This window comes from Rhipicephalus microplus, chromosome 6 (genome assembly GCF_043290135.1).
Source record: "Rhipicephalus microplus isolate Deutch F79 chromosome 6, USDA_Rmic, whole genome shotgun sequence".
NCBI classification, from domain to species: Eukaryota; Metazoa; Arthropoda; class Arachnida; order Ixodida; family Ixodidae; genus Rhipicephalus; species Rhipicephalus microplus.
In genome coordinates this window covers 175,997,000-176,024,271 of record NC_134705.1, presented here as the reverse complement: position 1 = coordinate 176,024,271, position 27,272 = coordinate 175,997,000, and the positions used below count along the sequence as shown (strand labels likewise).

General features: G+C 43.6%; 3 protein-coding genes across 7 annotated transcripts in view; 1 reads left to right on the top strand and 2 right to left on the bottom strand.

The window, feature by feature from the left end:
• The window catches only part of LOC119167083 (dyslexia-associated protein KIAA0319-like protein), a 30,619-nt gene extending 12,608 nt beyond the window's left edge, over positions 1 to 18,011 (bottom strand). The window contains exons 1-15 of one of the 5 annotated variants that reach the window (XM_075867083.1): positions 17,876 to 18,011; positions 16,863 to 17,047; positions 14,359 to 14,715; positions 12,326 to 12,392; positions 12,069 to 12,150; positions 11,170 to 11,373; positions 9,934 to 10,108; positions 8,078 to 8,266; positions 7,552 to 7,644; positions 6,064 to 6,196; positions 5,007 to 5,071; positions 3,825 to 3,985; positions 3,082 to 3,341; positions 2,159 to 2,307; positions 1,076 to 1,227 (exon numbers count right to left, since the gene is read on the bottom strand). In XM_075867083.1, the coding sequence (XP_075723198.1) occupies positions 1,076 to 1,227; positions 2,159 to 2,307; positions 3,082 to 3,341; positions 3,825 to 3,985; positions 5,007 to 5,071; positions 6,064 to 6,196; positions 7,552 to 7,644; positions 8,078 to 8,266; positions 9,934 to 10,108; positions 11,170 to 11,373; positions 12,069 to 12,150; positions 12,326 to 12,392; positions 14,359 to 14,715; positions 16,863 to 16,935 (2,160 nt within the window). In that variant the 5' untranslated portion in view covers positions 16,936 to 17,047; positions 17,876 to 18,011. Of the gene's footprint in view, positions 1 to 1,075; positions 1,228 to 2,158; positions 2,308 to 3,081; positions 3,342 to 3,824; positions 3,986 to 5,006; positions 5,072 to 6,063; positions 6,197 to 7,551; positions 7,645 to 8,077; positions 8,267 to 9,933; positions 10,109 to 11,169; positions 11,374 to 12,068; positions 12,151 to 12,325; positions 12,393 to 14,358; positions 14,716 to 16,862; positions 17,048 to 17,596; positions 17,726 to 17,875 lie in introns of those variants that run through there. The other 4 variants (XM_075867085.1, XM_075867084.1, XM_075867086.1 and 1 more) reach the window with 4 other exon arrangements.
• Positions 18,012 to 18,254: 243 nt separating this feature from the next.
• On the top strand, positions 18,255 to 19,919 carry LOC119167084 (tRNA N(3)-cytidine methyltransferase METTL6). Its single transcript, XM_037418503.2, has one exon. It carries the CDS (start codon positions 18,406 to 18,408, stop codon positions 19,270 to 19,272), a length of 867 nt encoding a protein of 288 aa, XP_037274400.2. The 5' UTR covers positions 18,255 to 18,405; the 3' UTR covers positions 19,273 to 19,919.
• Positions 19,920 to 22,419: 2,500 nt separating this feature from the next.
• On the bottom strand, positions 22,420 to 27,007 carry Lipt1 (Lipoyltransferase 1). The gene is made up of 3 exons (XM_075867089.1): positions 26,413 to 27,007; positions 24,171 to 24,278; positions 22,420 to 23,248 (listed from the first exon to the last, which is right to left on the bottom strand). The coding sequence occupies exons 1-3, from the start codon at positions 26,992 to 26,994 to the stop codon at positions 22,673 to 22,675; spliced, it is 1,266 nt and encodes a 421-aa protein (XP_075723204.1). The 5' UTR covers positions 26,995 to 27,007; the 3' UTR covers positions 22,420 to 22,672.
• Positions 27,008 to 27,272: the final 265 nt, after the last annotated feature.

The following is a 27,272-nucleotide window of genomic DNA, read 5'->3' as shown; positions in this document are numbered from 1 at the left end:
ATCATCGCCCAGGTGACTGGCGAGGAAGCACTCGTCGTCGACGTGGGTGAGGACGAGGAGGATGAGGCGCCGACGCGTCCGACAGCTTCGGAGGTAATGGAGGCTATGCGTGTCGCGCGCCTCTTCTTCAGCTTCGAGGAAGATGAAGAGGATGCCTTCCGCCACGTTCGCGCATTGGAAAACAAAGCGATGGCAATCACTTTCAAAGAAAGGAAGCAGAAAGTTATCACAGATTACTTTCGCAAATAAATATTTTGTCTCATCTTCAAACAAACCGATCTCAATTCTTGCTGTTTTTTCAGTGAATTTCGTTAGTTCGAATTCGGTTTAATTCGAACTCATTGGGCATCCCCGCGAAGTTCGAATTAACGAGCTTTTACTGTACTCCAATTTCTCGATTTTGTCATTTCTTGACTCAAACATACTGTTCTTGCCAGGAACGGTGTATTGGTTAATGCAAAAGCCTAATCGTTCGATCTAGCTCAACTTACTAGTACCCTTTAGTGTCTCTCTAATGTTTCAGCCTCTGTAGCTATCCAACAAAAAGAAGTGTCATGTATTCAGAGAATAATAGTTCTCATTTGCTGTGGAGCCCGTATCCTTTAAGCATTTGTCGTTAGGTGTACATGTGCACCTAACGCGGCAAACAATATTTTTTTTTGTCCTTTAAGAGGGTACAGTCTAGTCACATAAACATTGCAATAACTCAAGAAAGACTTCCTCTTTTTAAAGCCAAAAGCCTAGTGGCTTCTTCTTAGGAATGCTTTGACACGCAGCGTCAATGATAGGATTGGAACGCATCCTGTGTAAGGAAGCAGCACTGTGGACGTATAGTTCTAAGCGTAAAGCACCCTTTATAAAAACACTAAGTAAAAATGGCAAATACATGCTACATCTGGTTTAACACAATTTAACAAGAGTAAACAATTCTAAAGAAGTGGTATAAAAAGCGGCAGATGTCAGTTACACATGCTGCCAGGCTGGGTTGGCGAGTCAAGACAAGTTTAGATGTTTTCGGATGCCATACCGTAGTTACCAAACGAGCTCGAGGCCGGATTAAATCCAATGTTCTCACCCCAGCTGCCAGAGATGAAGGCTCTCGTGTCCAGTGCCACGAAACAATCTCCACGTCATCCGACGACCGTGATCCATTCAGAGAGACTACGTCCACAGGGAGGAACACCGTCCGGTCACCGCCGGCATCGGCCTTGGGCGGGGCGTTCTTATCTGCGGATGAGCGACGGCTTATACTAAAGGCAGCTTTGACTAGCTGTTTCAAAAGGTAGCAAGAAATTAAAAGCAAGACCGAAACGACGGCCTGGCAAACATAAACATAAAAAGCAATGCAAATGTCATCAAAATCTGGCATCCTGTTTTCTTTCATGACTAAAGAAGTTGTCATTTCGCCCTGGCGATGACGCTGATACTTTTCTTCCCATTGCCACGGCACTTACGGTGATCAAGAAACTCAGAAAGGGTGTCTATAAAGGGACACTAAAGAGAAACAATGACTATGTCGATATTGAAAAACTGCACTCCGACAACTGCAACGTTGCTTTCGTAAGTTTATTATTAGTGGTGAAAACCAAGGCTCAAGTTTACTTTTGAAATTTCGTGCCAAAATCTCTGCACTCAACATCACAATTTAAAAATTGTATTTCTCGTATTTCAACAACATTGGCTCGATGAAATTTTGTGAAACTTCGTATGCAAAGTTTATGGCACCAACAGATGACAATGTACTTCAATTTCATCTATTAGAAGCTACGTAAGACCCAGTGGACGCATCCAAACTTTTTTGACGTCATGGTGTTTTTTTGCAAGAAACTCAAAGTGATGTCTCCAACCACATTTTTTTTGGCACACTTTCTCGCTTGCCAAGCGTCATGTCAAGGTAAGAGGGGTGTTTTCGGGATCGTGAAATTGTACTTTACTAATACGCAATAAGTCGTTTTGCTCTTTAGTGTTTTTTTTAATATAAAGCATTCGCATGACGTCAACTCGTGCTATTCTGTACAGTTCACAGCTATCACAGTGCTTATAGATAAAGCACAGCTTTTCCCTGTGCTAGACCCATAACAAAACAGCAACCACATTTATGGAGGTATATGTACCTTCTACAGAACTTGTAGCAATAGAGAATTCGAAATTTCCTTACTTTGGGTGATGATGATGGAGACGTTGTCAGAGCTGGTCAGATTGTTGGCGTCCACTACATCCAATTTGAATACGTACTCTCCCGGCACAAGGTTCGACACTCTTGTGGTCGAACTGTTCGGTTCTTCGATTCGGCTCGGCTTGGGACCCCTGACAAGCGAAACAGTAGTTGAAGCTTGACGGCGAAAGGCACGTCCTTGGGCTTTTACGCAATGCTATGTTACACACAAACAGCTCATAGAGTATGGTCTGGGATGCTTAAGTGGACACTAAGAAATTACAGTAAGCCACTTTAGACAGCAAATGATTACTTTCTAGACTTACTTTCTTTATTACGTTAAAAAAAGCTTGACCAATAATGTTTTTTCTTTGTTTTTTTTAACTGGTTGAAAAACTTCAGCCATTGCCGGAAAAAAATGAGCGTCAGTTCTTGCTGCTGTGATATCCATGCAAAAATATTGGCAGCCATGTGCACCACAGGCATACAGCAAGGCTGAACAAAACGTGCACTTGCCAATTAAAAAAGAAACCCAGAATGAAATGGCTTGCATTAACGGCGGATCAAATCTGCCCACCTTAGCATGCAGCGAAGTTTAACAAATTCCAGACTTCAAAGTGCACCAAAGCCTCCTTCTCTGAATTCCTTATAATCAAAAGGCAGTTCAAAGACGAGGTATCTGAGAAAGGGGAGGGTGTGTTCTGTACTAGATGGGGTGGGGGAATTCCTTTTCCTACAACAGCGCTTGCTATCAGAAGGCAGCAAAACAAGATATTAGGGCGGGCCATCATCTATGTGTGCATGTATATGCCGAGAATCAAATACGTGCTTCGGGCAGCACAGCACTGCAACCACAAAGCCAACAATGGCAGGCAACCCCACACAGTTACAAGCCCACAAGACAAGAATCCAGAGCTTGGCCTTACTGAATCTGGCTCCAGTGCCACGACGTGATGCCAACGTCGTCCGTGCTGTGGCTGCCGTCCAGCATGATCGGCTTGTCGATGGGCAGTGAGACGCGCATGTCTTTCCCAGCATTGGCCGTCGGGGCCTGGTTGGACGCTGGCTTGACGAACACATGCACCTCGGCAGTTGCGGTTTGGTCGGCCGTGTCGGTGACCTTCAGGAGAAACTTGTACACGCCTACTTCCATGTTTGACAGGTGCAGGTATGGGCTGGTCGTTCCCTGTGCGAACCGCAAGTCGCTTTTGAGTTGAAAGCAGATGGTAGCAGAAAGCAAACAAGTCTCACATTGTGAGAAACGTTTGGCATGATTCCCATTTTGTCGCGCTGTCAAGAGTTGTGTGTAATCTTTGGGCACTGTTTAGAAGACCATACAGTCGAAAATCTTGGCATTTCCTAGTTGGTGTATTTTTTTCATTTTACAGTCACCGTTCAATAGCTGCACAAGCCCCGCTGCAGCGGTCTAGTGGCTGCGGTACTCGGCTGCTGACCCGCCCCAGCTGCGGCGGCTGCAATTCCAATGGAGGCGGAAATGTTGTAGGCCTGCGCGCTCAGATTTGGGTGCACATTTAAGAACCTCAGGTGGTCGAAATTTCCGGAGCCCTCCACTACGGCATCTCTCATAATCATATGGCGGTTTGGGCATGTTAAACCCCACATATCAATCAACCAAATCAAATCGAAGTTAGCTTCATAAGGAACGTACCTCCATGTCAACATGCTTGTCCGTGTCGGGGCTTTTGGTCCACTCCCAGCTTTTTATGCCCTTGTCATCGGTGCTCAGGTTTCCGTTGAGAGTCACTTCGTTGTTGGGCATATACACAACAGATTGGGGCCCGGCATTGGCTGTTGGTGGGTAATCCATCTCTGCAACCAATAGTTTGTTAGCATCATGCACTCACTAGTATGCCTGAATATAGAATAGATAGTAACAGGTAGCAGCTAACACCCAGAGACTGAAATGTAAGACCTCGTAGTAAAATCATCACCATCATCATTTGTTGATCATCGCGCCGCGCCTCTCGCGCAGCTGATGCCAGCTCGAGCTGCGCGAGGATGAGAACAAGCTAGCGTACTTGGCGCATCGGACATGGACAGCTGTCGCGGCTCCGCTTCAGGCGTGGAATAAAATGACGAGATCGGCACAAGCCCATCGGCGGCCTTCGACGCCGTCTCACATCTCTCTTCTCTCGCTGCTAAAACCTGAAGTGATGGTGCTTCACTTTGGCTTCATGTACTACCGCTACATGTGTGGGTGTGTGGGATACGTCACCTGATAGAATGCCAATAAACACCTAAATTCATCAACGTTTTACTACACTGAGAAGAAGAAATACAAAACAGGTCAGGCTGGCTAACTTTACTGTGATAGCACACTGGTTTGACCGAAGTCAACATTTTTATAGTAGAAAACTGAAAAAAAAAAAAAGCATACCATTTTATTTTCAGCTTTCCTTATTTTCTACCTTTAAACTCAGCCAATAAATGGCATAATAACACAGTTGCTTATGCAAATACTATTATATACTACACTAATCACTTTTCAATGCCACTACACACAGATTCCTTAAAACACACCAGAAGTTCACATATAGCCATTGTTGTACATATGTGTGTGAAGTAACATGCGAAACATAATTGACAAGTGTGACACAGATTACACTTTGCCAATGGTGTGATCCAAAATACTAAAATCTACACATGCAGTCTTCGTCCTTGTACTAAAAGTTGTCAGTGTTTCTGTTCATCAAATTAATAAGGCCCTCTTTTACTGCCTCTCACAGATTAGAAAACATCATCAATATCTCAGGGTCTAAACCAACAAACATTAAAAACAGCCCGGCAGAAAAACGCGGTGTATTCTCATCTGCTCAGGTGTGTGACGTACCTTTTAGAACAGTCACATTTGCACTGGTGGTGTTTGTCACACCGTCAGAGTCTGTCACCTTGAGCCTAATGAAAGAGCAAAAAAAAAAGTAAAATACATGAATATCCATAGTTGAGTGCAACCTGCCTTTTAGATAACATTAATTATGCATCATAAACACGCTTCTTGAGATATAACAGTTGTTTTCAAAATTAAAGATTGCGAAAGAAACTTGTGGTACCAGCAACACTGAAGGCTTATGATAATTTATTTACATAGATACTGTCTTCCCTGTAATTATTATTGTCACACACTATTCCAATGCGTACTTTCCGAGTATCACATGTGTCTTTGTTTATACCCTTCATTCTTCTACGGGATCTGCTGAAATATTTTCACACCTTGTTTTTTGGGGTCATTTTGCAGTTTTTTTATATTCTGCATGTGCATATATCCTCTTCAGGTGCTGTGCGTTATATTGCACCTATCAACTTCAGAGGCGCGTCACACACTGCTTACACTCATACCTCGATATAACGAGCCGGGTTAGAAATAAATGTAGGTTATAACGAAGTGAAGTGAAAATTGTCTTGCAGTAGATATAGCGTTAGAAATATACCTTCATAACAATTTTTCGGATATAACAAGCTCATTTTCTGGTAAGATGCAACGTTATTGTAAAAAGGTTTGAGTGTATTTCTTAGTCGAAGCTTTTACGTCTGCGGGCTGTCACAAAGTGTAAACAGGTAGGTGCCGCTAATGAAGAATCCCCCCACTTGCAACTACGCCCACTACCACTACGCCCACTACCACTACGCCCACTACCACTACTGCCACTCCTCCTACTTCATTGCACTTCATTCAATGCCAGTTCATTCAAATGGCACTTCATTATCAGCTAAGATAATTGGAAAAGCGAAAGCTTCTTCGTCAGCCAACAGCTTCGCTGTTTCATCAATGTCCGCTAAATGCAGATGCTTGAATTTTTTTTTTCTTGGAAGTAAAGCCTGGTCTGTTTTTTTTTTTATTGCACTGATGGTTTAAAAGGTAGTAAAATAAAAAAAATACAGGTGCATACATGAACTGGTAGAACCCAGGAATGAGGTCTTTCAGCTGGACTGTCGGTGTGTCATTCAGTTTGGGGCTGTAGCCGATTGGAATGGTGATCGGCTCCCAGTGGTACTGCACTATTTTGTCATCGTCTGTGCTGACTGCACAAGAACACGAAAATATATATACGTATATTACGCAGAATGAGAGCCAAGAAACAAATGGACCAGGAAAACCCGCTCGGTAACCAATGTGCTGCGAAACCAGCTTTTAAGGCAGAGTACGTAAGTGAGATGTAAGTGTACTACGAACGATTCCACAGTGCTCTCGTTCTTAATAGGCACCAAGAATCTTTCACTGATCTTGTTAATCGTCCAAGAACAGTTGAGTGTACCTCAGACCGCAGTTAAATAAATTCTTCTCTCGTAGTACTGAGGAATCACTAAATAAAGGTTGTTGATAAATGAAACGTTTAGAAATGCGAAGAAGTCTACAATCGGCACGTACTGTTAACATTTCAGCAATGGACACCAAGCATGCACTAAAAGGTAACAGGCAGCCAATCATAAATGTCCATCAAGATTATGATCCAGCTTTCACCAGTCAGACATTACACTACAAAGTGAAACCTCATGTATACAGTTCTGTTAAATGGATACTATCTTCTGCTGGATAAACCTTTCAGCATCGGTTGTTTCTGGCCTAGATGTACGCCCAGCGTTGCCATGGTTTCAGTAATATCAAGGAAGCTTCAAGTGCACAGAAATGTCGCGTCGTCAATAAAGGTGTCGGGTAGGGTGCAAAGGGGATACCACAATCTCATTTGCTGCCGATAGCAGCGTGCAATGCCGCAGCAATGAGAGAAAGTTTTCTCACATCCGCCCGATACTGTTTTGAGTCTATTGGAGAGATAACAGCGCAGCCCTGTGAACTTGACGCGTCTTAGCAGACATGGCAACAGAATACCAAAAATAAACAACTACAAAAACGGCAAACTCGTGGAAGATGGCAGAAAAACCCTTGTGCCCGTAATCACATGCACGCCACTGGTCGCTCAGCATAAGGGTAGTTCGCGCGAAGTGACCACGCTCCCCCAGCAAAGAAGATGGGTGTGGTTGCTTCTGACTCTTCAATACACACACCAATGCAGCAAGGGAAGAAATTAAGTGCTTCTAGAAAGATTATACAGATGGCGCAACCAGCAGAATCACACTAGATCATGCAAGCTATGTGAAAACGGTGGGAATTTCGGAACAAACAATGGTGAATGTACCGATGCGTCAGTGCCACTGCAAAGGAACAAACGCGAAAACATAGTGGTACATCAGTGGCAGCAAAAGGTTTAACGAATGTGTGCTTTTAGGATCCGCATTGCATCTACAATGGGGTTTATTAAATGATTTTTTGGCTGCATATATATACATACACGCAAACATACAAACACACACAAACATACATACAGAACAAATTTCTGGATGTACTCCTGCTACACAGCTACCGTAGCCCAGCCACTTACAAGAGCCATCCAAGACAGTGTCCTTGCTGGGAAGCTTGACAGTAACGTTGTCTGGCTGAATGATGGCCACAGGTGGTTTGTTGATTCGTTTTGCTGCACAAAAAAAAGAACAAAAAGAACAAAAAGAGAGATAAAAGGCTCATATTTGTATCGAAGTCAACATGGTTTCCACAGACGCTACACTTGCTGCTAAAGCTTAACCATTAAAGCTAAACATGAAATGGAAGCTAAACAGGAACTGAAAGCAACTATTTATTAGAAGTGTGCTTGAGAAGTATTAGTATAAACACTGCTAAGGTAGTATTTCTTGCAAAGCAAGTCAATAAAAGATGAAGCAGTGCTTTGGAATTTAAAGTAAGACACCACTACAAAGCCGATATAGCCTTTAGTAGTGCATACGCTACTTGGTGCCAAAAATCTTTAATTCTGCATGAGACAAGTGGAGCAAAAATATGCACCGAAAGTGTTTAGTTGCTCCCTTAGCATGGTCACTTGACATTCAAACATGAAAGCCTACGCAACTCACGAGGCAGAACCGTCACGTTGGTCGTGGCTTCGCCGTAGGAGTTGTTTCCCGTCACAGCGACTCGAAAGGTGTAGAGTCCCTCCCGCAGATGCGACAGCTTTAGTGCCTGGGTGTTCTGGTCCTGCATGACGCCTGTCTCCTCGCCGTCGGGGTGAGACACCAGCGTCCACTGATACTGGAACTTGTTCCCTGAAACATAAAATCATTGCCATGACAATCCCATGCATCCAGTTTTTTTAGGCTTGGATGAATATTCGAGGACTTCGAATATTCGTGCGAATATTATAGTATTTGAATTCTTTGCAAAACGAACATAAAATATTCTAAATTTAGAAGTATTCTAAATCAACAATAAAATATATGCAAACAGCATGCAACCTCCTGTAAAGATGGTTTCACTGCAATGAACAAAGGCTATGCCGTGAAGACGCCTATCCAAGGCAAATCTTCATTGCCTCGAAGCCCCCTTTCAAGGTTACAGGAACATATCCTCGCATCAATTCATCATTTTATCAGTATAAAAGCTTGTTGTACCGACTTATATGCCTTATGCAAATTTCCTTTATATGCAAATTTCCAAACTTATTTTACAGGTTATCGCTTGCATTCCACCGAAAGTCAAATCCTGCTACTATTCAAAGTTGCTTCCGTTTCCTTTTGAACCGAAAAAGAATTACATTTACGTGTGCCTTAGTTCAATTTTGAATATTGTGCAGGTTAGTTGGGTCATGACAAATATGCTTATTTTTCTTCATAATATGCAATATATACTATCTGAACATAATTAAAAATTATTTGATGAAATCACTACTCATTTTAAATCTAAAGTTGACTAATTGCACAGGATTAACTTTTTTCCAATGTTGGCATTAATTATATCACCTCTGCTATCAAGTTTTTGCATCAGACCAACACCTTCAAAATATCTTGAACTGAATTTCTCAAAATTTCTGGATCTTTGATCCTTGTTAAATTTAAATCGATAACCACCTGTTTGTATCCTAAAGCCACGAGCAAATGGTAGAGCAACTGTTCCGGGAAAGCGCTGGTCCCAGATTCAATCCCCAGGTCAGGATGAATTTTTCGACAATTAAAAAGCTGAGAAATCTGTATGGGTTTCCTTGTGGTTTTGTACCACAAACAGGTGGGTGTCTGTTTGCCTATCTTGATTTTTTTTCCCACACCTTGCAATATTCCGCAGAAGCGATTTGCAGTGTTTTGTTGCTTATTCAACAAAAATTAGGCATTCTTCACCGACAAATTTACTTAGAGTAGCTCAAGCACACTGCCTCAGAGATTCGATATGTGGGGTTTAACGTCCCAAAACCATTACATGATTATTAGAAACGCTGTAGTGGAGGGCTCTGGATATTTAGACCACGTGCACCCAAACCTGAACACACAGGCCTACAGTATTTTCACCTGCATCGAAAATAAATGCAGCCACTGGGATTCGATTCCGTGACCTGCAGGTCAGCAGCCACTAGACTACCTATGCTGGGCACACTGCCGCAGAGATGTTTCACAGTCCTCTTATCTCTAAGGTCATGCCAAGGGGCCGTGCACTCTAGCTCGAGCTCTTATCACCAGTGGTGCTGACGAACATTATTAGCAGCATTTTTTTCATTTGTTCCTTTTTTTCGTCGAAGCCTACCGTAAAAACTGAAAATTCTTGCAAGCTTTCTTGGTTGTTTTTACTCACATTTCAAACCGATACTCTACTAAGTGCACACTATATGAAACAAGGTGTTTTAAGCCATATAAAATGCTGCCACAGTTAGCCCTTAATGATTATTTCTGCAGAATTACATTTCTACGGCAACTTGCAGCGACACTTGCGACTTGCAGTCACTCACCGTCTCCTCCCCCCTTGAGGGCATATGCCGACAGAACCACTTCGTTCTCGGGAAGGTGCAGTTCCTTGTTTTCTCCGGCCGACACGATCAAAGGATAGGGTGTCGTCGTAGTTGGCGAGGCGGCTGCCGCGGCTTTCGTCGAGGACGATGACAATGGAGCTGCAGTGGGCACAGCCTGTGGGTGCACCCAGTGGCACAACGCACAAGACATGACTTAATTTGCAAAGGTCTTGTATTTTAACTAAAAATTAAAAAATCTTACTGCAATGTAGTCTCTGTTGAAAACAGTAAAGCTTAAAAAATACCGATATGTCCAAATCTGAATTCCTCAGTACAACAAAAAGCTTGTGAACAGAGTATTGTGGCATATCAATATGTCAAATACGAGTTTCAGTGGATATGGCAGAAGAATGTAAGCACATTAAAATAAAATGTCAAACTATGCAGTTTTACGTGCCAAATGGACAAGATAATTATGAGGCACTAAAACAGTTGAGGGGACTTGGGTCAATTTCAACTACATGCATAAGCGTGCGCACGAGAAAGCAGGGGGAGGCACCCCTTCTATTAACCTATGAGTATGGGGAGTGAAATCTGCCCCATCATTCATTGACTGAGTAGGCAGGGGGGTGCTGCAATGAACCTTGGCGCCCCCCGACGAGAAACCTTGCACACTACCGTGGCTACATGGGGTTGTTTCATGCGCTTAAAAATCTAAGTACAGTAGATTTTCATTGAATGGAACCTGAAGGGAACCAGGAAAAATATTTCTCGTTCAACAGGCATTCCGTTTACTGAAGATGACCCAGGGTGCAGCTTTGAAGTATGGAACCCCTCGTATTAGGGCCAACTGTTCCACTTAAGCAGCAACTCCATTCAAGAGATTTTCTTTTCATAGTGTCTGCACCGTATATGAATGTTTCAGCTTTTTGCCTGCACTCAAGTGCAGCTGCCACGTCCAGGAATCAAACCCTGGTAGTTGAGTTTAGTAGTCCAACAATTTAGCCATTAGGCTGCCTCGCACTTTTTCCAATCTTTCATGTCTTTCTTTCTGGGTCAATCTCATGCTAAACCTATGAAGGTGAGATCATTGATGATAGAGCTCTCAAAAAGTGATTTATCTTGATAAATCTTAATAAGAGTAATTGTTCATTTGTATGACTGTCTCAATGTAGCGTCTCACAAAGAGTAGCCATCCACGTGACTGAACTTTCAAAGGTTCAGCAGAAGACGCACCTGGCTGCTAAGGGAGGCATTCTGGGGTCCCGTGCAGGACCCCGAAACCGGGTCCTTGGTGAAGCCCTGCCGGCAGCGGCACGTGCCCGTGCGCCGCCGTGGACCCGACGTGACACACTCCTCGTTCTTAAGGCACTGTTGCACTATCCCGTAGACGCACGTGCGCCCGGTGTCACCCACCACCACCTGATTGGCAGGCACCTTCTGGTTGGCATGCAAAACATGCACGTAGAAGTCAGACTAACCGGATCCACTGAAGTGACGCAACAACTCTTCAATATCTGAAGGTAATATCCCAGCATGTGCTCACTTCTTGCACATTCTCCAGATGGAAGAATGACTATTCAGTGGCACTTGAATAGATTGACACTTTGATCTCAGAAAGAACAACACATGGTTTGTTAGAGCTCCTAATGTGTACCTAGAGAGCTACCAAGCTTTTTATACTCTTAGTGCGTTATCACAAAACATTGAAGCTGCAGGCAAGACTACACATAAAAACAGCACGATATGCCAATTAAAGAGTTATGCAGCCGCCATTTTACCGGCCCACTTCAAACCACCGAGATTAACTTCAAGAAGTGTGAATAGGTCGTTCGCATGTTTTCTCTATTGCCAGTTATACCTCATAAGCGAGTTCAACATTTCAGAATGAACACTGCTTCATTTCAATGCATAGTTGAAAACACAGTGCAAACTATTCAATCCAAGAAGATAAAGAACAAGTGAATCGTCGAGTTTCGTACCATTTAAATTTTATCCATGCCCCACCTCTTCAGCGCTGGCTAAGTTTGCTATAGGTTCTCACCATGTCTAACCCCGTAAAAAAGCCAACCAAAATGGCTCAGAAACCAACAGTCAAAAAAGTCCACAAAGAACAAAACAAAACCATTTTTTACCAATATACTAGAGCTGTTCAGCGCTTCTTCGGATGAATCCCCATTTCCTTTGGTGTTTTTCCAACCGTGCAAGCTTGGTAACCTGAGAAAATGAGAAATATCGAAGCATCGGTGAGCGAACAAACACCTTTGTTTAATTCCAGAATACTGTTCAAGTCAGCCACTGCAGCAGATTACACACAACACATGCACATTCCGGTGCACATAAACAAGACGGAAAGACGAAAAACCGGAAGTCAAGTAAGCACATAACTTACGTGTCTTCATTCGAGTTTGGCCCTGAGTGGCTAGACCATTCATGTGAAGAGTCGGATGAGCCTTTTTCTTGAAAAGAATGGAAGAAAGATACAAGTATAAATATTGCGAAGTCTCCAGTATCTGAAGTATCAAAGAACCATCTAGAATCATGACTACACTCATCTTGTGAATGAGCTTCCTAATAAACGCCTTTACAAGTGTAATAAACAACTCAATATTAAGAAGAGCAGAGAAACAAAAACAAACTAGAATTTAAATATAAGCGCATGCTATTCTGTAATTCTTACACAGAAAATCAAGCAAGAAAAACTAATTAACAATTGCCCTGCTAGTTCTCAGCAAACATGTACAACTACTAGAAAACAGCAGACTTCATTCAGCGGCCCATCAAATAAAATATTGGAAGGAATCTCCAAAACCAGATGACACATACAGATTTTTACTGTTAAGTTAACAGATGGCAAGACTGAATCTGAGCTTTTTTGAGCAGTAGTAGCAAGAGATCTGACAAAAAGAGCATATTACACACACTCGCTCATATATATATATATATATATATATATATATATATATATATATATATATATATATATATATATATATATATTTTTAGACATGGGAAACTGGAAATGAGTATTAAAAAAATATAAAGCTTGTGAGTCTCTTACATCCGAGCTCACCAAGAAAAACAAGCCAAACGGTAATTCAGGTGAGGAAGAACCAAAACGAAACAAGCCTAAAGACCACAAAACAACCAACTGAACATGGAGGCAAACAACAACAAAAAAAGAAGTCAACAAAATAATGCAGGAATGTAGGTTCCGCAAGCAAGTCGTGCCAAAGGTCGAAAAAAATAGATTGGGTGTAATCAATGATGTGAAAATAAATCCAAAAAGCAGTGATGCCTGTCACCGAAATGAGGGCCAAATCAGCCGACTCAACGGTGCAGCAAATCAACGAAAGTGACAGCCAAATCAACGGAAAGTGGCAATTCTGTACACAAGTACCTCGTACTGTGAAATGTACCGCAGGTAACAGAACAGGCCGGAATAATAAATCAAGAAATGCACCGAAGATCCAACAAATAAATTATTACTACGGTACAACAAGGACACATGCAAAGAATGTCAAACCAGGATAAAAATCCAGCACGGAGATAACATGAAGTGAAGACGTCAACACAGATAAAAAGAAACCATGCTTTCGATGACAGTGAACGTGTGCAAGCAATGAAATGCAAAGCCTAATATTGCTGAATCAATAAAGAACAATGTAAACAAGGAGAAGGAAAACGTGCAAGTTGAAACTGGCCACAAACAAATCGACCCAAGATGAGAAAACCGTGTGGAGTGATTGCCAAAGGTTTCAAAGCCACTGTGCGGTAAGCTACCTTCAATTGAGCCAAATTTAGTGGTTTACAACAAGAAACATTCCAATGAATAAATAAGAAGTAGCTTGTACAAAAAGCATCACATACTTTTGTTATTGTTTTCTTTTTTTAATTTAAAACACAAAAGAGAGGAGACAACATTATACAGGAATTCGCTGTTAGCACTACCGAGATCGGTTGTCCGTCATGCTATACAACCAAAAAGTGTGAATTATAAAGGAATACAAATCAGTCTTTTAATGAGGTGTAGAAAACTTGTTTCTCTATCCAAAACAGATATGCCAGGACATATGAACACCTTTTGCTGTCACATTGCAAAATACTGATTAGTGCAAACACGAAAATAAACACAAAGGCACATATGAAAGAGTCTTGCAGGGAGTGTACCTTTTTCTGTTTTTTTCCCTCTCTCTCTATCCCTTTATTCAATTCCATGCTGTTTGACAAGATGTACCATCTGGCAGGCACAAATGGACGTGCTGTTAACGCTTTGTGAATTGTTCCTGCATTTTTGCAGCCAAAGTGCATGTCGTTTATCCAAATGGTGTTCAGACTACCAGACAACAGTCTCAGAACTATGCGACAGTGGCTTCCAAACATTCGACCAAGCTCCGCCCACGCACGACTGCCACGGAGACTTACGCGGAGGCCGCACTATCACCATAAAGCTAGAGTCAAACTTGGTGCTGGGCCGGCGCTGCGGTTGGCACAGGGCCGCCGAGCGGCACCGGACGAGGAAGCACGAACTGCCGTGCAGGAAAACGAGGTTGCACAAGGGACCCTGCTCACAGCACGCCTTGGTGCAGTCCATAAGGCTCGAGGCGTGCGCGACCTTGGTGAAGCGGCCCGCGCTGGCGTTGCCCCGCGGAGTCACGTGCCGCAGCAGCGTGAGCTTCGGGAACAGCGAGTCGGGACAGAACCCGCCGCCGTCACCGCCACCGAATTCGTCCTCCTCATCATCCTCCTCTTCCGCGGCCACGTCTTCGTCATCAGGGTCGTCTAAAGTCGGGTATGATGATGCACGACAGGGAAAGGAAAAGCAATGGCAAAGTCACCAGCCAGAACATGCTCCTGTGGCGAGCTATGTATTCTGTCGGCACATACATGGAAGCGTTTTGGACCATTGGGCAAATCAATGAAAGGTATCAGGAGCATCAGTGTATTCTTTTTTTCATTCAACTGAAAGAAATGGATGAACTAGGAATGGAGTTGTAGCAATACTGTTTGTTTGACAGTTTCTCATCACTAAAGGCAACCATCTTCCCTTAGCTTATGTCTCAATTAGAATTCAACTGACACGGTAATTAGAAGAACACTAAAGTGAGACACTCAATCGGACTAGAACGACAATTTATTCTTCGATGACTCTCCATAACTTTGTTATCATATGTTTATTATCACAAGACAAAATAAAGGCCAATATTGTATATCTTCAAATTTTGGGCCGGAACTGGAACGCCACGATGCGGCCATGATGTCACAAATTTCAGTCTTTTTTTTTTTTCATTCTGGCCAAGTCGCCTTAAATAAGGTGTCAAGGTGTGTTTTTGAAGCTTGGCATGTCCGACTTATCATCCACTTTTGCTGAATAAAGAAAAAATCATTGTACAATGCAGGGGACACAGTAAAAATCTATGACAAAGCAAGCTGGTGCGAAAACTTCGAGGCAGGGCTGCTGCCAGCCCTTTATTCTTGTGCCTTTCCTTTTTGCACTTTGTCTTCTCCCTTCAGGGGTATTGTTTTTTGTACAGTGTAAGGGTGATCTAGTTATACAAGTGGAAACACTAGTGTCTCTTTAGAACACTGATAATCCTGTGCACTGCAAGCATGCATTTTATTAGCTTGTTAGCGCTGTGCACATTCTCTTGTTTACACAAACACACACACAAAGAGCACGAGTTTACAAAACAGAAGTAACATGTCAGCAATGTTTTCCCGTCGATAGCCCGTGGGTGCAAATACCATAATTCAAATATTTGTTCATAAAAATTGACGACATATTGCACACAACACGTAAGACAGGGAAACGAAGATGACAGGTAAACAGAAATTAAATACTTACTCGGCAAGCTGTCAAACATCAAGATTAGAGGTATAAGCAGATGCTTGGGTGAACACTAAGAGAATTATAGATTTACTAAGCGAAGTTAATTTGCTTACATCGCGAGAAGCCACAGAATATCTATAGAGAAGTTGGGAACCAAACAGTACTGAAAATGGGACAAACTGAAATGAAGACGTATTTTCTGCTCCCTGTTTTTCCATCTGTTGCTCATCTTATCTGGTTATGATTATTTCTGCCAATCGTTAATTTCATGTCATCCATCTTTTATGGATGCAAAATTTCACACATTTTATTCATTGATGTTACTAGTTCCTGGGTAAATAATTTCGTGTGCTTACATTACACGGGCTTGAACTCATAAATTGTTATGGGGCCAAATGGTTTTGTCACCAATTTTTGTGTGTGTCGTTGTAAAGTAATAGACTGAACTGATTGAGTGGCCAATTCAAGTAATACGACATGCACATCACAGGCAGATCCACCCATTTGACAGTGAAAAAAAAAGTGCAAGAAAAGTAATCATTACAAAACATGATTCTTGTTGCTTAAATCCATATTAAATAATTGGAGTGCTTTCCGGATACAATCTATGTCTTGCATGAAGCTACTATGTTACTCATTGGAGACTGTATACACATTCAAAATTCTGGCAATGACAAAGCACAGGCAGGAGCTCAGATGTCTTATTTACTGTGAATTCAGAGTATTAATAACTACAGATGACCCAGTAGATTATTCAAGCTAGCTAGAAAAACCAATACCTCACTCGCATCACTACTTAGACAAGCTTCCAAATACGATTATTTTTACTGTATTAATAATCTTAAAATGATGTCACGTTTCACATAAATTTCGCACAAGAAATTTGAAACAATGGACCGGTGCCTAGAAGTTTAATCGGATGATATGGGACTGCACAGTTAATATTGGAATCTTCGAGAATTAATTGCACAGCAGGTACGTACGTCATGCTAACGTGCATGAAAAACGGATCAGAAACTTCGCGGCGATTCACTAATTACGCGCAGGGTAGATATATTCGACAAAAACCGCAGAGATGCGTTGCAATCAATACACTCACTGTCCAGAGCAATGCTGGCGACAAGCAGTGACGATAGCCAGACAATCTGTAGAAGTCTGCCCCGGCACCTCATGTTCGCCTTGGTCTTGCTAGTGAAACTTCACATCGAAGTTGACGAAATCGAATCGCGGCAGTCACTCATCAAGTGAGCTCCCTGTTTTGTTCTTTCTGGACAGACGAACGCCCTGCACGGCAAATCAAGAGCACGTTTAATGAGCGAAGTGTATACTACGTAATCTTAGACAAGCGTAATCAACTTCAACACTCAGGAACTTAACAGCAACGAGACGCCGCAGAGCGATTCTATAAATAGGCACTTTCAAACTGAAACTTTCCAAACTGCAAGGTCCACAATCAGGTCCACGTTAAATGAACGAAATGTACGCATACGTAATGCAGGACACGCACATTCAACTCCAAGAGACACAGCAACTCAACATAAAGGAAACCCTGCAGAGCATATCCAGACGTCGTTAAAACTGAAACTTGGGTGTAGAAAAACGAAAACAGGATTGCGCCCGTTTCCTTTGCGTTGCGAAAAAAACAAGGGAACATCAATGTGTTCCTCAAACATCACCGAAAAAAAATACTTAAGAAGCACCGAAATAACAAAAATACTCAAATCTCAAACCATATGGAAATCGGGCGCGCACGCGAAAAGTGTACCAAGGACACGAGCAATCGCACCATTTTCGACAGCGCGAGTCGTTTTAATTGCGGCAGCCTCGACAAACCTCGGATATATGTAGAAGCGGCGTCTCGTTTAAGACAAACGCAGGTTAAATGGTTCAGTCCACTGCGCACGAAGTAAAACAGCGCGATGCAAAAACTGATGCGGCGGTGCTACGGTTCATAGGGCTGCTGCGATAAGTGTCAGTCGACAAGAGCGACCAAAAACACTCGAAAAAAAAAAAACAGGAGAGAGCGACGATTATTTCGCGCTACGTTGCAGCGCTACACACGCGTTAACGTGTCTGCCGTGCAATAGTTTAACCTGAAATCGTTCAACTCACTCGTTATGGCTTAGGGAGCTGAAGAAAGTTCTAGCTGCTAATAATCATTGAGCTTGACAGAAAAGCGCAGCAGCAGAACACACAGCACGGCGCAGCGCAATCTCTACAGTGAAGGCTTTCCCGCAAAGCTTCTAGCGGCGAATTTTTTCGTGATCAAGAGAAGCCGAAATTGCACATTCCTTGATTAGCTGCGAAGCGTGCATTAACGTTGAAGAGGCCCCATTTTTTTATTTTATGGGTTAGTGCTCTAAAGCACATCCTAGCCGTGCTGAGCTTTAACTACAAGTCTCAGAGGTGATGCTTGAATGGTTTGGTGACGTCGAAAGCAATCCCAATACGTCACGGCCGCCATGCTTTATTTTGATTGAGGACACTTTCAGTGGCATCGAAAGCAACATTAGGCAACATGGCAGCCTCCACAAAAGTCTGAACAGCCGCAAGCATTCACACGGAGTGATTGCATTCTTTAGTTAAGTGTTTTTTTTTTAAACTCTGGAATAAACACGAAGCCTCTAATCTAATCGCCCAGCATGACTGAGACGTCGGACAGCGAGTTTACAGGTCACTACGCACGAGAGCTCACTCGAGAAGAAGCGGCCAAGCTCGCGAAGGATACGGTTTTGGTGTCAGAGTTCAAGAGGCTGAAACTGGAAGCCGAAGCCCAGAGAAACTGGGACCTCTTCTACAAAAGAAACAAGACTCGCTTCTTCAAGGACAGACACTGGACCAAGCGCGAGTTCGAGGAACTAGCCGCCGGCGATTCGGATTCGCCGGGCGACGGGACTCCGGTGCTACTCGAAGTCGGCTGCGGTGTCGGCAACTTCGCGTTCCCGCTCATCGAGGAAAAGACGGGTTACTACATATACGCCTGCGATTTCTCGCCGCGCGCCGTTCAGTTCGTGAAGTCGCATCCGTTGTACGACGAGGGTGTCATCGCTGCCTTCCAGTGCGACATCACCAAAGACCGCCTCGTCGACCAAGTTCCCCACGAAGGCGTCGACGTGGTCACCATGATATTCGTCCTGTCCGCCATTCAACCCGACAAGATGATCGAAGCTCTGAAAAACGTGCACGAAACGCTCAAACCCGGAGGCCTCGTCCTCTTTCGGGACTACGGTTTGTTCGATCAGGCGATGCTGAGATTCGCGCCGGGCCACAAGATAGACACCAATTTCTACGTGCGCCAAGACGGCACGAGGACATTCTACTTTTCGGAGCAGTGTCTGGAAAGATTGTTCCTAGACGCCGGCTACGAGGTCGTGAGCAACGAATACGTGTGTCGCGAGACGGTGAACAAGAAGGAAGGGATATGTGTGCCTCGGATATTTGTGCAGGGAAAGTTCAGGAAGCCGAAGATCCAGCCGAAAGAAAGAATTTTCAACGGAGCCAGCAGCTGATGCTTGTGCACTTTTAAGTCTACGGGAATACAAATACATCAGAGGGTTCGTGCAACGACATTTATTGGATCATAACAAAATACTTGACGTGTCAACACTAAAATGTGATGTGCGGATGTTGATGTGAAACTAATCGTCAGTATTGGTGTCGGCAAAGAAGTGGGTGACCACATCTACTGCAGTAACTACACAAATGAGCACAATCACAGCTGCTCGATATAAAAAGAGAAGAAAAAAAGTACAGTCGGTTGCATGCCCAGAAAACAGCGGGAGCTGCCTGAAATAACTTATTGCAACTGTGGCACCACAAGACTAGTTGCACCAAGATGGTTTAAAGAACGCACAGGTGTCTGTGCTTTGAGTTTTTTCAAGGAACCTTGAATTCTCGGCGAATATTATTTGGGATCATCGACACTCTTCTGAATGCACCGTTTTCTTTGGAAACAACACTTTATCATGCGAACTTTTAACGGCAGTCAGTGTCGCATGGAAACTTATGGTACCCAATGTTAACATCCTTTATTGCCGTCCAAAAGCTTCAAGAAATGCAGAGGTTCCTCAGCATGCTGGGATACGATGTCTCGCGCGTGCCGCAGTCCTGTCTTCTCATCTCTTTTTTGTTCTAAATACACATGACTGTTTGTCGACTCCCCGCCGCAGTGGTTTAGTGACTAAGGTACTCAGCTGCTGACTCACAGGTCGCGGGATCAAGTTCTGGCTGCGACGGCGGCATTTTTGATCGAGGTGAAAATGCTGTAGGCCCGTGTGCTCAGATTTGGGCGCACGTTGAAGAACCCCAGGTGGTCGAAATTTCCCGAGCCCTCCACTACGGCATCTCTCATAATCATATGGTGGTTTTGGGATGTTAAACCCCACATACCAATCTATCAATCTGTTCATCGACTAACATCAGCACAGATGGAACTGTCAACACAGCGTTCATTCTTATTTCCATGTGTTTCAGCACAATTCAACAGGCCACACTTTTTTTTTCTTTATATTGAGCAGCCGTGGCACAACTGTGACATAAAAGTATCAATGTCTTTTTCATAAGACAAATCAGTACAATAAAAATATATTGACTAGTACTCCAGCAAACAGTCATCTTCTGGCAATAGGCACTGTCCTAACTTGCGCGTCGGCAACAGCACTCACTGTCTGAGGCATCATGTTTTGTACCCCATCTACTATTCCAGCTACAGTGTTGCTACTTGTTACTAGAGCAATTGTTATCTACAATGCATGGGTGACCTGGATGAGTTCGCAGACATTAGCACAATTACAGGTAACAGTCTGAACGTCTGTGATGAAAAACAATCATTGCATGTCTCTTTCTTTGAACAACACACCAAGTACAATAAAAAGTAGACTAGGAAGCGGTCATTTCTTAGCATTCATAGTGACTCAAAATGAGCTCACAAACATTTGTGAGCAAGTTCACTGGTCCTGTGGCTTGGCAAGATCGCTCGGCTAGTTGTTCGGTAAGCTTGAATACTAGGGTGCAATTCTCAATGCATCTATTTCGTGACTTATCCACTTCAGTGAAGGAAGTACAATTTCTAAAAAAACAATGGTGAGTTATGTCGTGGAGCTTATGAACACATTGACCCACCAAACCAGCCAGCACATTCCCAGCGTAAAGAGAAAAATGTGGATTAAATGTACAGTAACGGGACACTTAAACCTGACAAGCCTAAACATGAACATGTTCACATGTTTCAGAACAATGCAGAAAATGCATACCGACCTTCCAGGCGGGTGACAGCGTTAAACCTAATTCAAGGACTAACGTGATTAGTTCATGCACGGCCTTCAGGATGTGCATTCAAAAGTGGATCCCCGGAGGCAGCATCCGTTGCGGTGAAACACATTTCATTTTTTCTTGTTTGTGTCGAGAGCTGTGAAAACTATGCGACATCAAAAATGACGTTGAGGAAGAGGGATGGGAAACAAAGGGCAGCTCCAGCCAATCAGTAGAGGTCGAAGTGGATGATCCAGAGGTGGTCGCATTGAGAATCACGCACCTGGACGGTGTGGATTCAACAAAGGACAGAGAAAGAGCGCAGATGCATAGGGCAAGCACTTGTTCTGTGTTCTTACTCTGTGTTGCGTCAAATCAATGCCATCTAGTGTTTTAATTCACTGGGCTTTATATAAACTTTATATATTAATCTTTTCTTTCTCTTATTTGAACAATCGTCAAAGTACATTTTTGAGAAAAAGAAAACTGTAAGCTTAAGGGCTCATTTTTTTTTTGTTAGACACAATAATAATGAGAACAGACAATAATGCCAGGGAAAGTATAGGGGATGTTATAAGTAAACGTAATGTAAATGTGAAGAAAGAAAAGCAGACGAAAAGATAACTTGCCGCCGGCAGAATCCGAACCTGCGGCCTTCGAACAACGCATCCGATGCTATACCACTGAGCTATGGTGGCACTCGTTCCCCCATCCACTTTGAAGGGTATATGTGTGCATTTAAACGTGATGATAATTAAAGGCCTCCCCTTTGAATCGGGGTGACGGCATGCGCCATCTAGCCTACCTTAATAGTTCGAGTTTAAATTCTGTCCCTCAACTCTGATGTCTTTTTAATTTTGCCCAGCCGCTACTCTTGGCTGCGATGTTATTTTATCGACTTCTCTGCTTTTCCTCCACCAATACTCCAGCCGCTGCTTAGTAATACCTACTGCTGACCAGTTAATGCTTCCATCAACCGCGAAGCCCAGCGCCTCAGGAAGTGTGACCTTCCCCCCATTTCTATCCGGCTGAATCTTTTGGCATTCCATGACTATGTGGTCAATTGTTTCTTTATTTATGCCACATCCAACACATGTCTCATCCTGTGACGAATATTTGCTCCTGTAAGTTAGAGTTTTCAAGCAGCCAGCCCGCGCCTCAAAGAGCAACGCACTACCTTTATTGTTGTCATAAAAGTTCTCTTTCCGGATCTCTTGTTTGCTTGCCTTGTAGATTCCCAGCGATCCCTTCTTTTCCATCCTCTCTTTCCACATGAGCGTCTCTGTTTCCCTCACTTGCTTTTTAACTGGCCCCCTTTGCTTATTTGCCGCGGTCAAGTTATATTTAGTCGCCAGCTTTCGCGTCCTCTTCCGCCATTGGGTGTCCACACTTTTCAGGTACAGGTATCTGTGCACTCTGGCTGCCCAGTTCTTGGGCGCGCCAGTCAGCGCCACCTGTTGCCATTACGGTGAGTGTATGTTTTTTTATATTTGGCGTCATGTAGTACGTCATATTATTACGAGGTGGTAACTGACAAACAATCATTCGCATACCACTTCAAGACATCAAGTCTTGGAGAGCAAGTATTCATGCTATGAATAAAAGAAACTGTTCTTGAAAAAAAAAAAGGGGGAGGGGGGACTACTGCACCAGCAGCTGTCATCTCAATGCATTTCCCGCCAGAGCAGCGCAACACTTTTCTAGAAACTCCAATGTAGCACTGTCACCGGAATTACTGTATCTAATCTTCCTAAACGCTTCGGCAATGTCACTCTGCAAGAACCGCACACCACGTATACCGTCACGAATCACAGACAGCAGTTCTCGGTTGCGGAGGCTCGGCGTCACGCGTATGTCCTCCAACAGCCCGTGGTAACTCGTCAGTGCTACTTTCACTACTGCGTTCAGCCCCAAGGCATCGCCAAGATCGAGCGAACTAGCCTGTGAAGCAGGAAGCGAGAAACTTTCAAAAATTGTAAACTTTGGCGTTTTTCCGAATATCCAATTCCACGTCTGGAGCTTCTCGCACATGGCGTCGATTCCTGGGAAGTGTTCTTCTGCGGGATCGACTGAATGTACGCCTTGGTTCGGTCTTGTGTCTTCGTCTTGGTGCTGGCGTACGAACCTGGCGGCGAGTGAAGCAGACAGGGATTCCACGGTCAGACGAGGGCAAAGCTCTTTGAGGTTCATGACGGACGCTCGTACACTCGGACTTGCCTTGCTGTCGATGTTACTCTGAAACAAACAGCACACAAGAAAGGTTGCACAGTCTTTCATAGTGTGCGGGAAATAGCCAATTTTACAAAGACCCTTCATCCTACATCACCAGTGCATTGCGTTTTGCGATCACAGCTTTCGTGACTGTACTACAGTCGCTGTATAGAATGATGCTGTTTAATATTCCTCAGTGCACTCGATTGCAAATTAATAAATGTGCAGTTGCTCTGAGTAATAGCACGGAGTTACGTGCACCATTTAGTCAAACCATAATACAATAAGCACTGATATTTATAACAAATTTCTGGTTGTAAGGAAATAAACATTTGCCTAATTGCTTTTTATCTAACAAACGCATGCTTATAGTAAACGGTGATCACAGGGACTTGCTTTACATTTGTTAATATCTGTGCACAATATTACTCTACATACCTGTTGCCTCTTATGAGCTGACAATGCCTTCCGGGAAAGTTAACGAACATTTAAGTTGGCACGAGACGGTCACACAACATCCAGATTCATCAAAGGAAGGGGGATAGGAATGAAAGAGGAATATCAGAGAGCAGGCGAAGGAAAACGCGGTAATCAACAACATTACTATGCCAGAAATGATTGCAGATGTTTTGGCACCACAGACATAGCACATCTGCAAGAATACAAAAACCGGCCAAGCTATCTTATGAATGGCGAATAAGATACAGTGCTGCACCTCTAGTTGCCTATGGAGCTTTCCAGTGGGCTCACAAATATGACATGCAGCAAAACAACTTTTGCTCAACAATGAAGTTTATAGTGCATGAACTGAGACTAAGATGGTGCTGTAAACCTCATCATGTCACACCAACATGCCCATAACTCTACGTTACTGATCTTGCTCAATATTATGCTGTAGTGCATGCGTCGTGTCGTAAAAAACTAAACACATGCCAAAACGACTTACATAGCGCCCTCCCAGTACTTGGTGGAGCACAGTGGTGTTAACATCGACGAGCACTGTGCAGTGGTGGTACGCCTTCAGGTGACCTAGTTTGGCAGCTGTGCCAGATATCTGTAGGAAGCGAGGAAACATGGCCACCGTGATGAGCAATTCACAACTGAACATCAAGAGCTGCGCGAGATCAAGCCATGCTAGTCTCTGTAAAGAGCACTCGTTTATTCTGCGGTCCCAAACGGTGGCACGTAGTTTTTTCAGTCGATTTCCGTACATCACATAATTATGCAACTTCCAATCAAAGACTACAAGTAATGCCTCAGTGCACTTTTCTTGTTATATGGCTGCCTGACACTAAAGAGAGACAATGACTTCATTTAGATTGACAAACTGCACTCTGAGAACTCCAATTCCATATGTTCCGCTATCAGAAGTTAATATTAGCGGAGAAAATCAAGCTTAAAGTTTCATTTTTAAATCTCGCACCAAAATCTTTGGGTGTGATGCAAGAAACTTCAAAACACAATTTCGTGGCATTGGCTCGATTAAATTTTCTGAAATTTCGTATGCTAACTTTATGGCACCCACAGATTACAATGTATTTCATTTTTATCGATTGGAAAATACATAGGACCCAGTAGAGGCCTTCAAAATTTCATACGTCATGGTGTTTGGTGCAAGAATCTCGGTGCCATGGCCACCTATATTTACTTATCGGATGTTTTTTCGCGCTTACCAAGTGCCGTGTCACGGTTAGGGTGGTATTTTTAGGATTGCAGAATTGTACTTCACTAATACGCGAAAAATAGTTTTGCTCTTTGGTGTCCTTCAACAAAAATGGGCCCCCTGTGATACCTTGCTTATCTTGCGCTCAGAGAGGTGGCCCTAGAATAACTAGGTATGAAAAGCCAACATATACTCAAACACCCAGCTGTACATCAAAAGGTGCATTTGAGAACCCCAGAAATGTGCAACTTTTATGCATATCATCCCCTACCCAAGGAGCTATTGAGTGAAACCTTGTTGTTCATTGGCTGGTAAGGTTTTTGCCTCACGGTCGCTAGACAGTTTTTATACGAACTCCTTTAAATTTTAGCTTATATCTTCAAATAGTATTAAGGTGACAAAAAAATAAAATAGTGCTGATTTCAGCGCTATTGTCATACTGTTCTTTTGTTTCCCGAGTCGTCTCTGCGCCGCACACAGGAAAAAAAAAAGTACGGTTAAAACGACAGAAAGTTGAGCTAGCTAGTAAGAAAAATAAGGACATGAAAATAAGACAAAATAAACGCGCATGTTATTTGTAGACCTTTTCACAGAAGGCTCCCTGGGCACTACCGGAACCTCCTCTGGGATGAGGCAAAGAGGCATGACCCAAAAACACACTGCCCAGGCATTGGCCTTTGTGCAACCAGGCCACAGCCCAAAAGGATGTGTTCATTCTCTCCTGTGAAAAGGTTCATTGTCTTGTTCTCTTGTGTACATGTTTCCATGACTTTATTTTCCATTATGATAAAAAGTGATGGTTGCAGATGACGAGGAACACTCAAGAGCAGGGCCAAACCCGTGTCACCTTGAAGGCATTCTGTACTAACACGTTATCTCGGCAGTTGATGGTGCACTGCACACCCCATATTGCCTTGAGGGTGTTGGCGATAAACTGAAGGTTCGCCTTGCGGTCGCAGTTTCGCTTGTCTCCCATGATGCAACAGTTTCGGTTGCCGAGAGCAGCTCTCCTATGTTTTTCTTGGCATAATATAAGAGTGTCTACACCTCACCCCCAACCCTTCCTATATAAATTCACTTTTGTTCAGTTCTATCACGATAGAAATTCGGCCCTAGAATGACTAGCTAAGCGTGCAAAGTCAACATATATTCAAGCTCTAATGTCTTGTTGCAGTACACCAAAAGGCACATATGAGAACCCCAAAAATGTGCTTCTTTTATGCGTGGTTGCTACCCACGTAGTTATACAATGAAACATTTCGTTCATTTCGCTGCTAAGGTTTGTGTCTCGCATTCGTCGGATTTTCTACCGTACTGGCTACAAACATTGTCAGCTCGCGTTTACCAGCAATGCTAAGGTGACGAAGAAGATTTAAATAGCGCTGATATCAGCAATATTTTCATCATGTGCAGTGATTTTCCAAGGCGACTCTGAGCTGCCTCCGCAAACATCTTGCACCATGAAAGCGACGGTCGCGTATGACGAGGAAAGGTCGTCAGGCTGATACGGGTCAAACCGCGTCACCTTGAAGGCGTTCTGTACGAGCACGTCGTCTCTAGCGTTGATCATGCACTGTACGCCCCACACTGCCTTCAGCGTGTCGGCGATGAACTGCAGGTTCGCCTTGCGCCGGTAGTCCCGCTTGTGTCCCATGAAGCAGCAGTTCAGGTTGCCGGCGTCGTGGTACACCGTACCGCCCCCGCTGTTACGCCTGGCCACGGCGACACCGAGCTTGGAGGCCGCGCTCAGGCTGCACTCGACCCACGGGTTCTGGTGACGCCCGATGACCACCGCGGGCGCGTTCCACCACATGAGCAGCAAGCCCGGCGATCCGGCCGTGAACGCGGCATTTTCGTAGAGCCACTGCTCCAGCGCTAGGTTGCGGTAGATGCAACGCGAGGTGGACACGAGAGCCCTGCCTTGCTTGCCGTCGCCGCTAAGAAACGCCGGCGACTTGGAGGATGAAGAAGAGCGCCTGATAACGCGAACGACCGGCGCCGGAGTCCTCATATTTGGAAATGAGCCGACCGCTAGTGAACCGTCCAAAGTTGGCGATAGCAGCGAGCGTGGTCGCCCTCCTGGGCGCGGCCATTTTGGTTCGACCATAGAGAAATAAAAAAAAAGGTTGTTCGACCTTGAAACGGGCCGCGTGATACGTATAGCTAAAAAGGGTGTTCTTTTTTTCTCTCACGAGTTTATTCACCCGCAACACAACATAAAAAATTGTTACACACGTTTTAATTCCTTTAAAATAAATACTAAGCTGTTTCTGCTTTACAACTAAGCTGGATGGATGGATGAATGGATGTATGTAGCTGTACCCTTTGGATCGGGCAGCGGCTAACGCCACCTAGCCGTAATACTTAGTGAACTAATTACTAGAT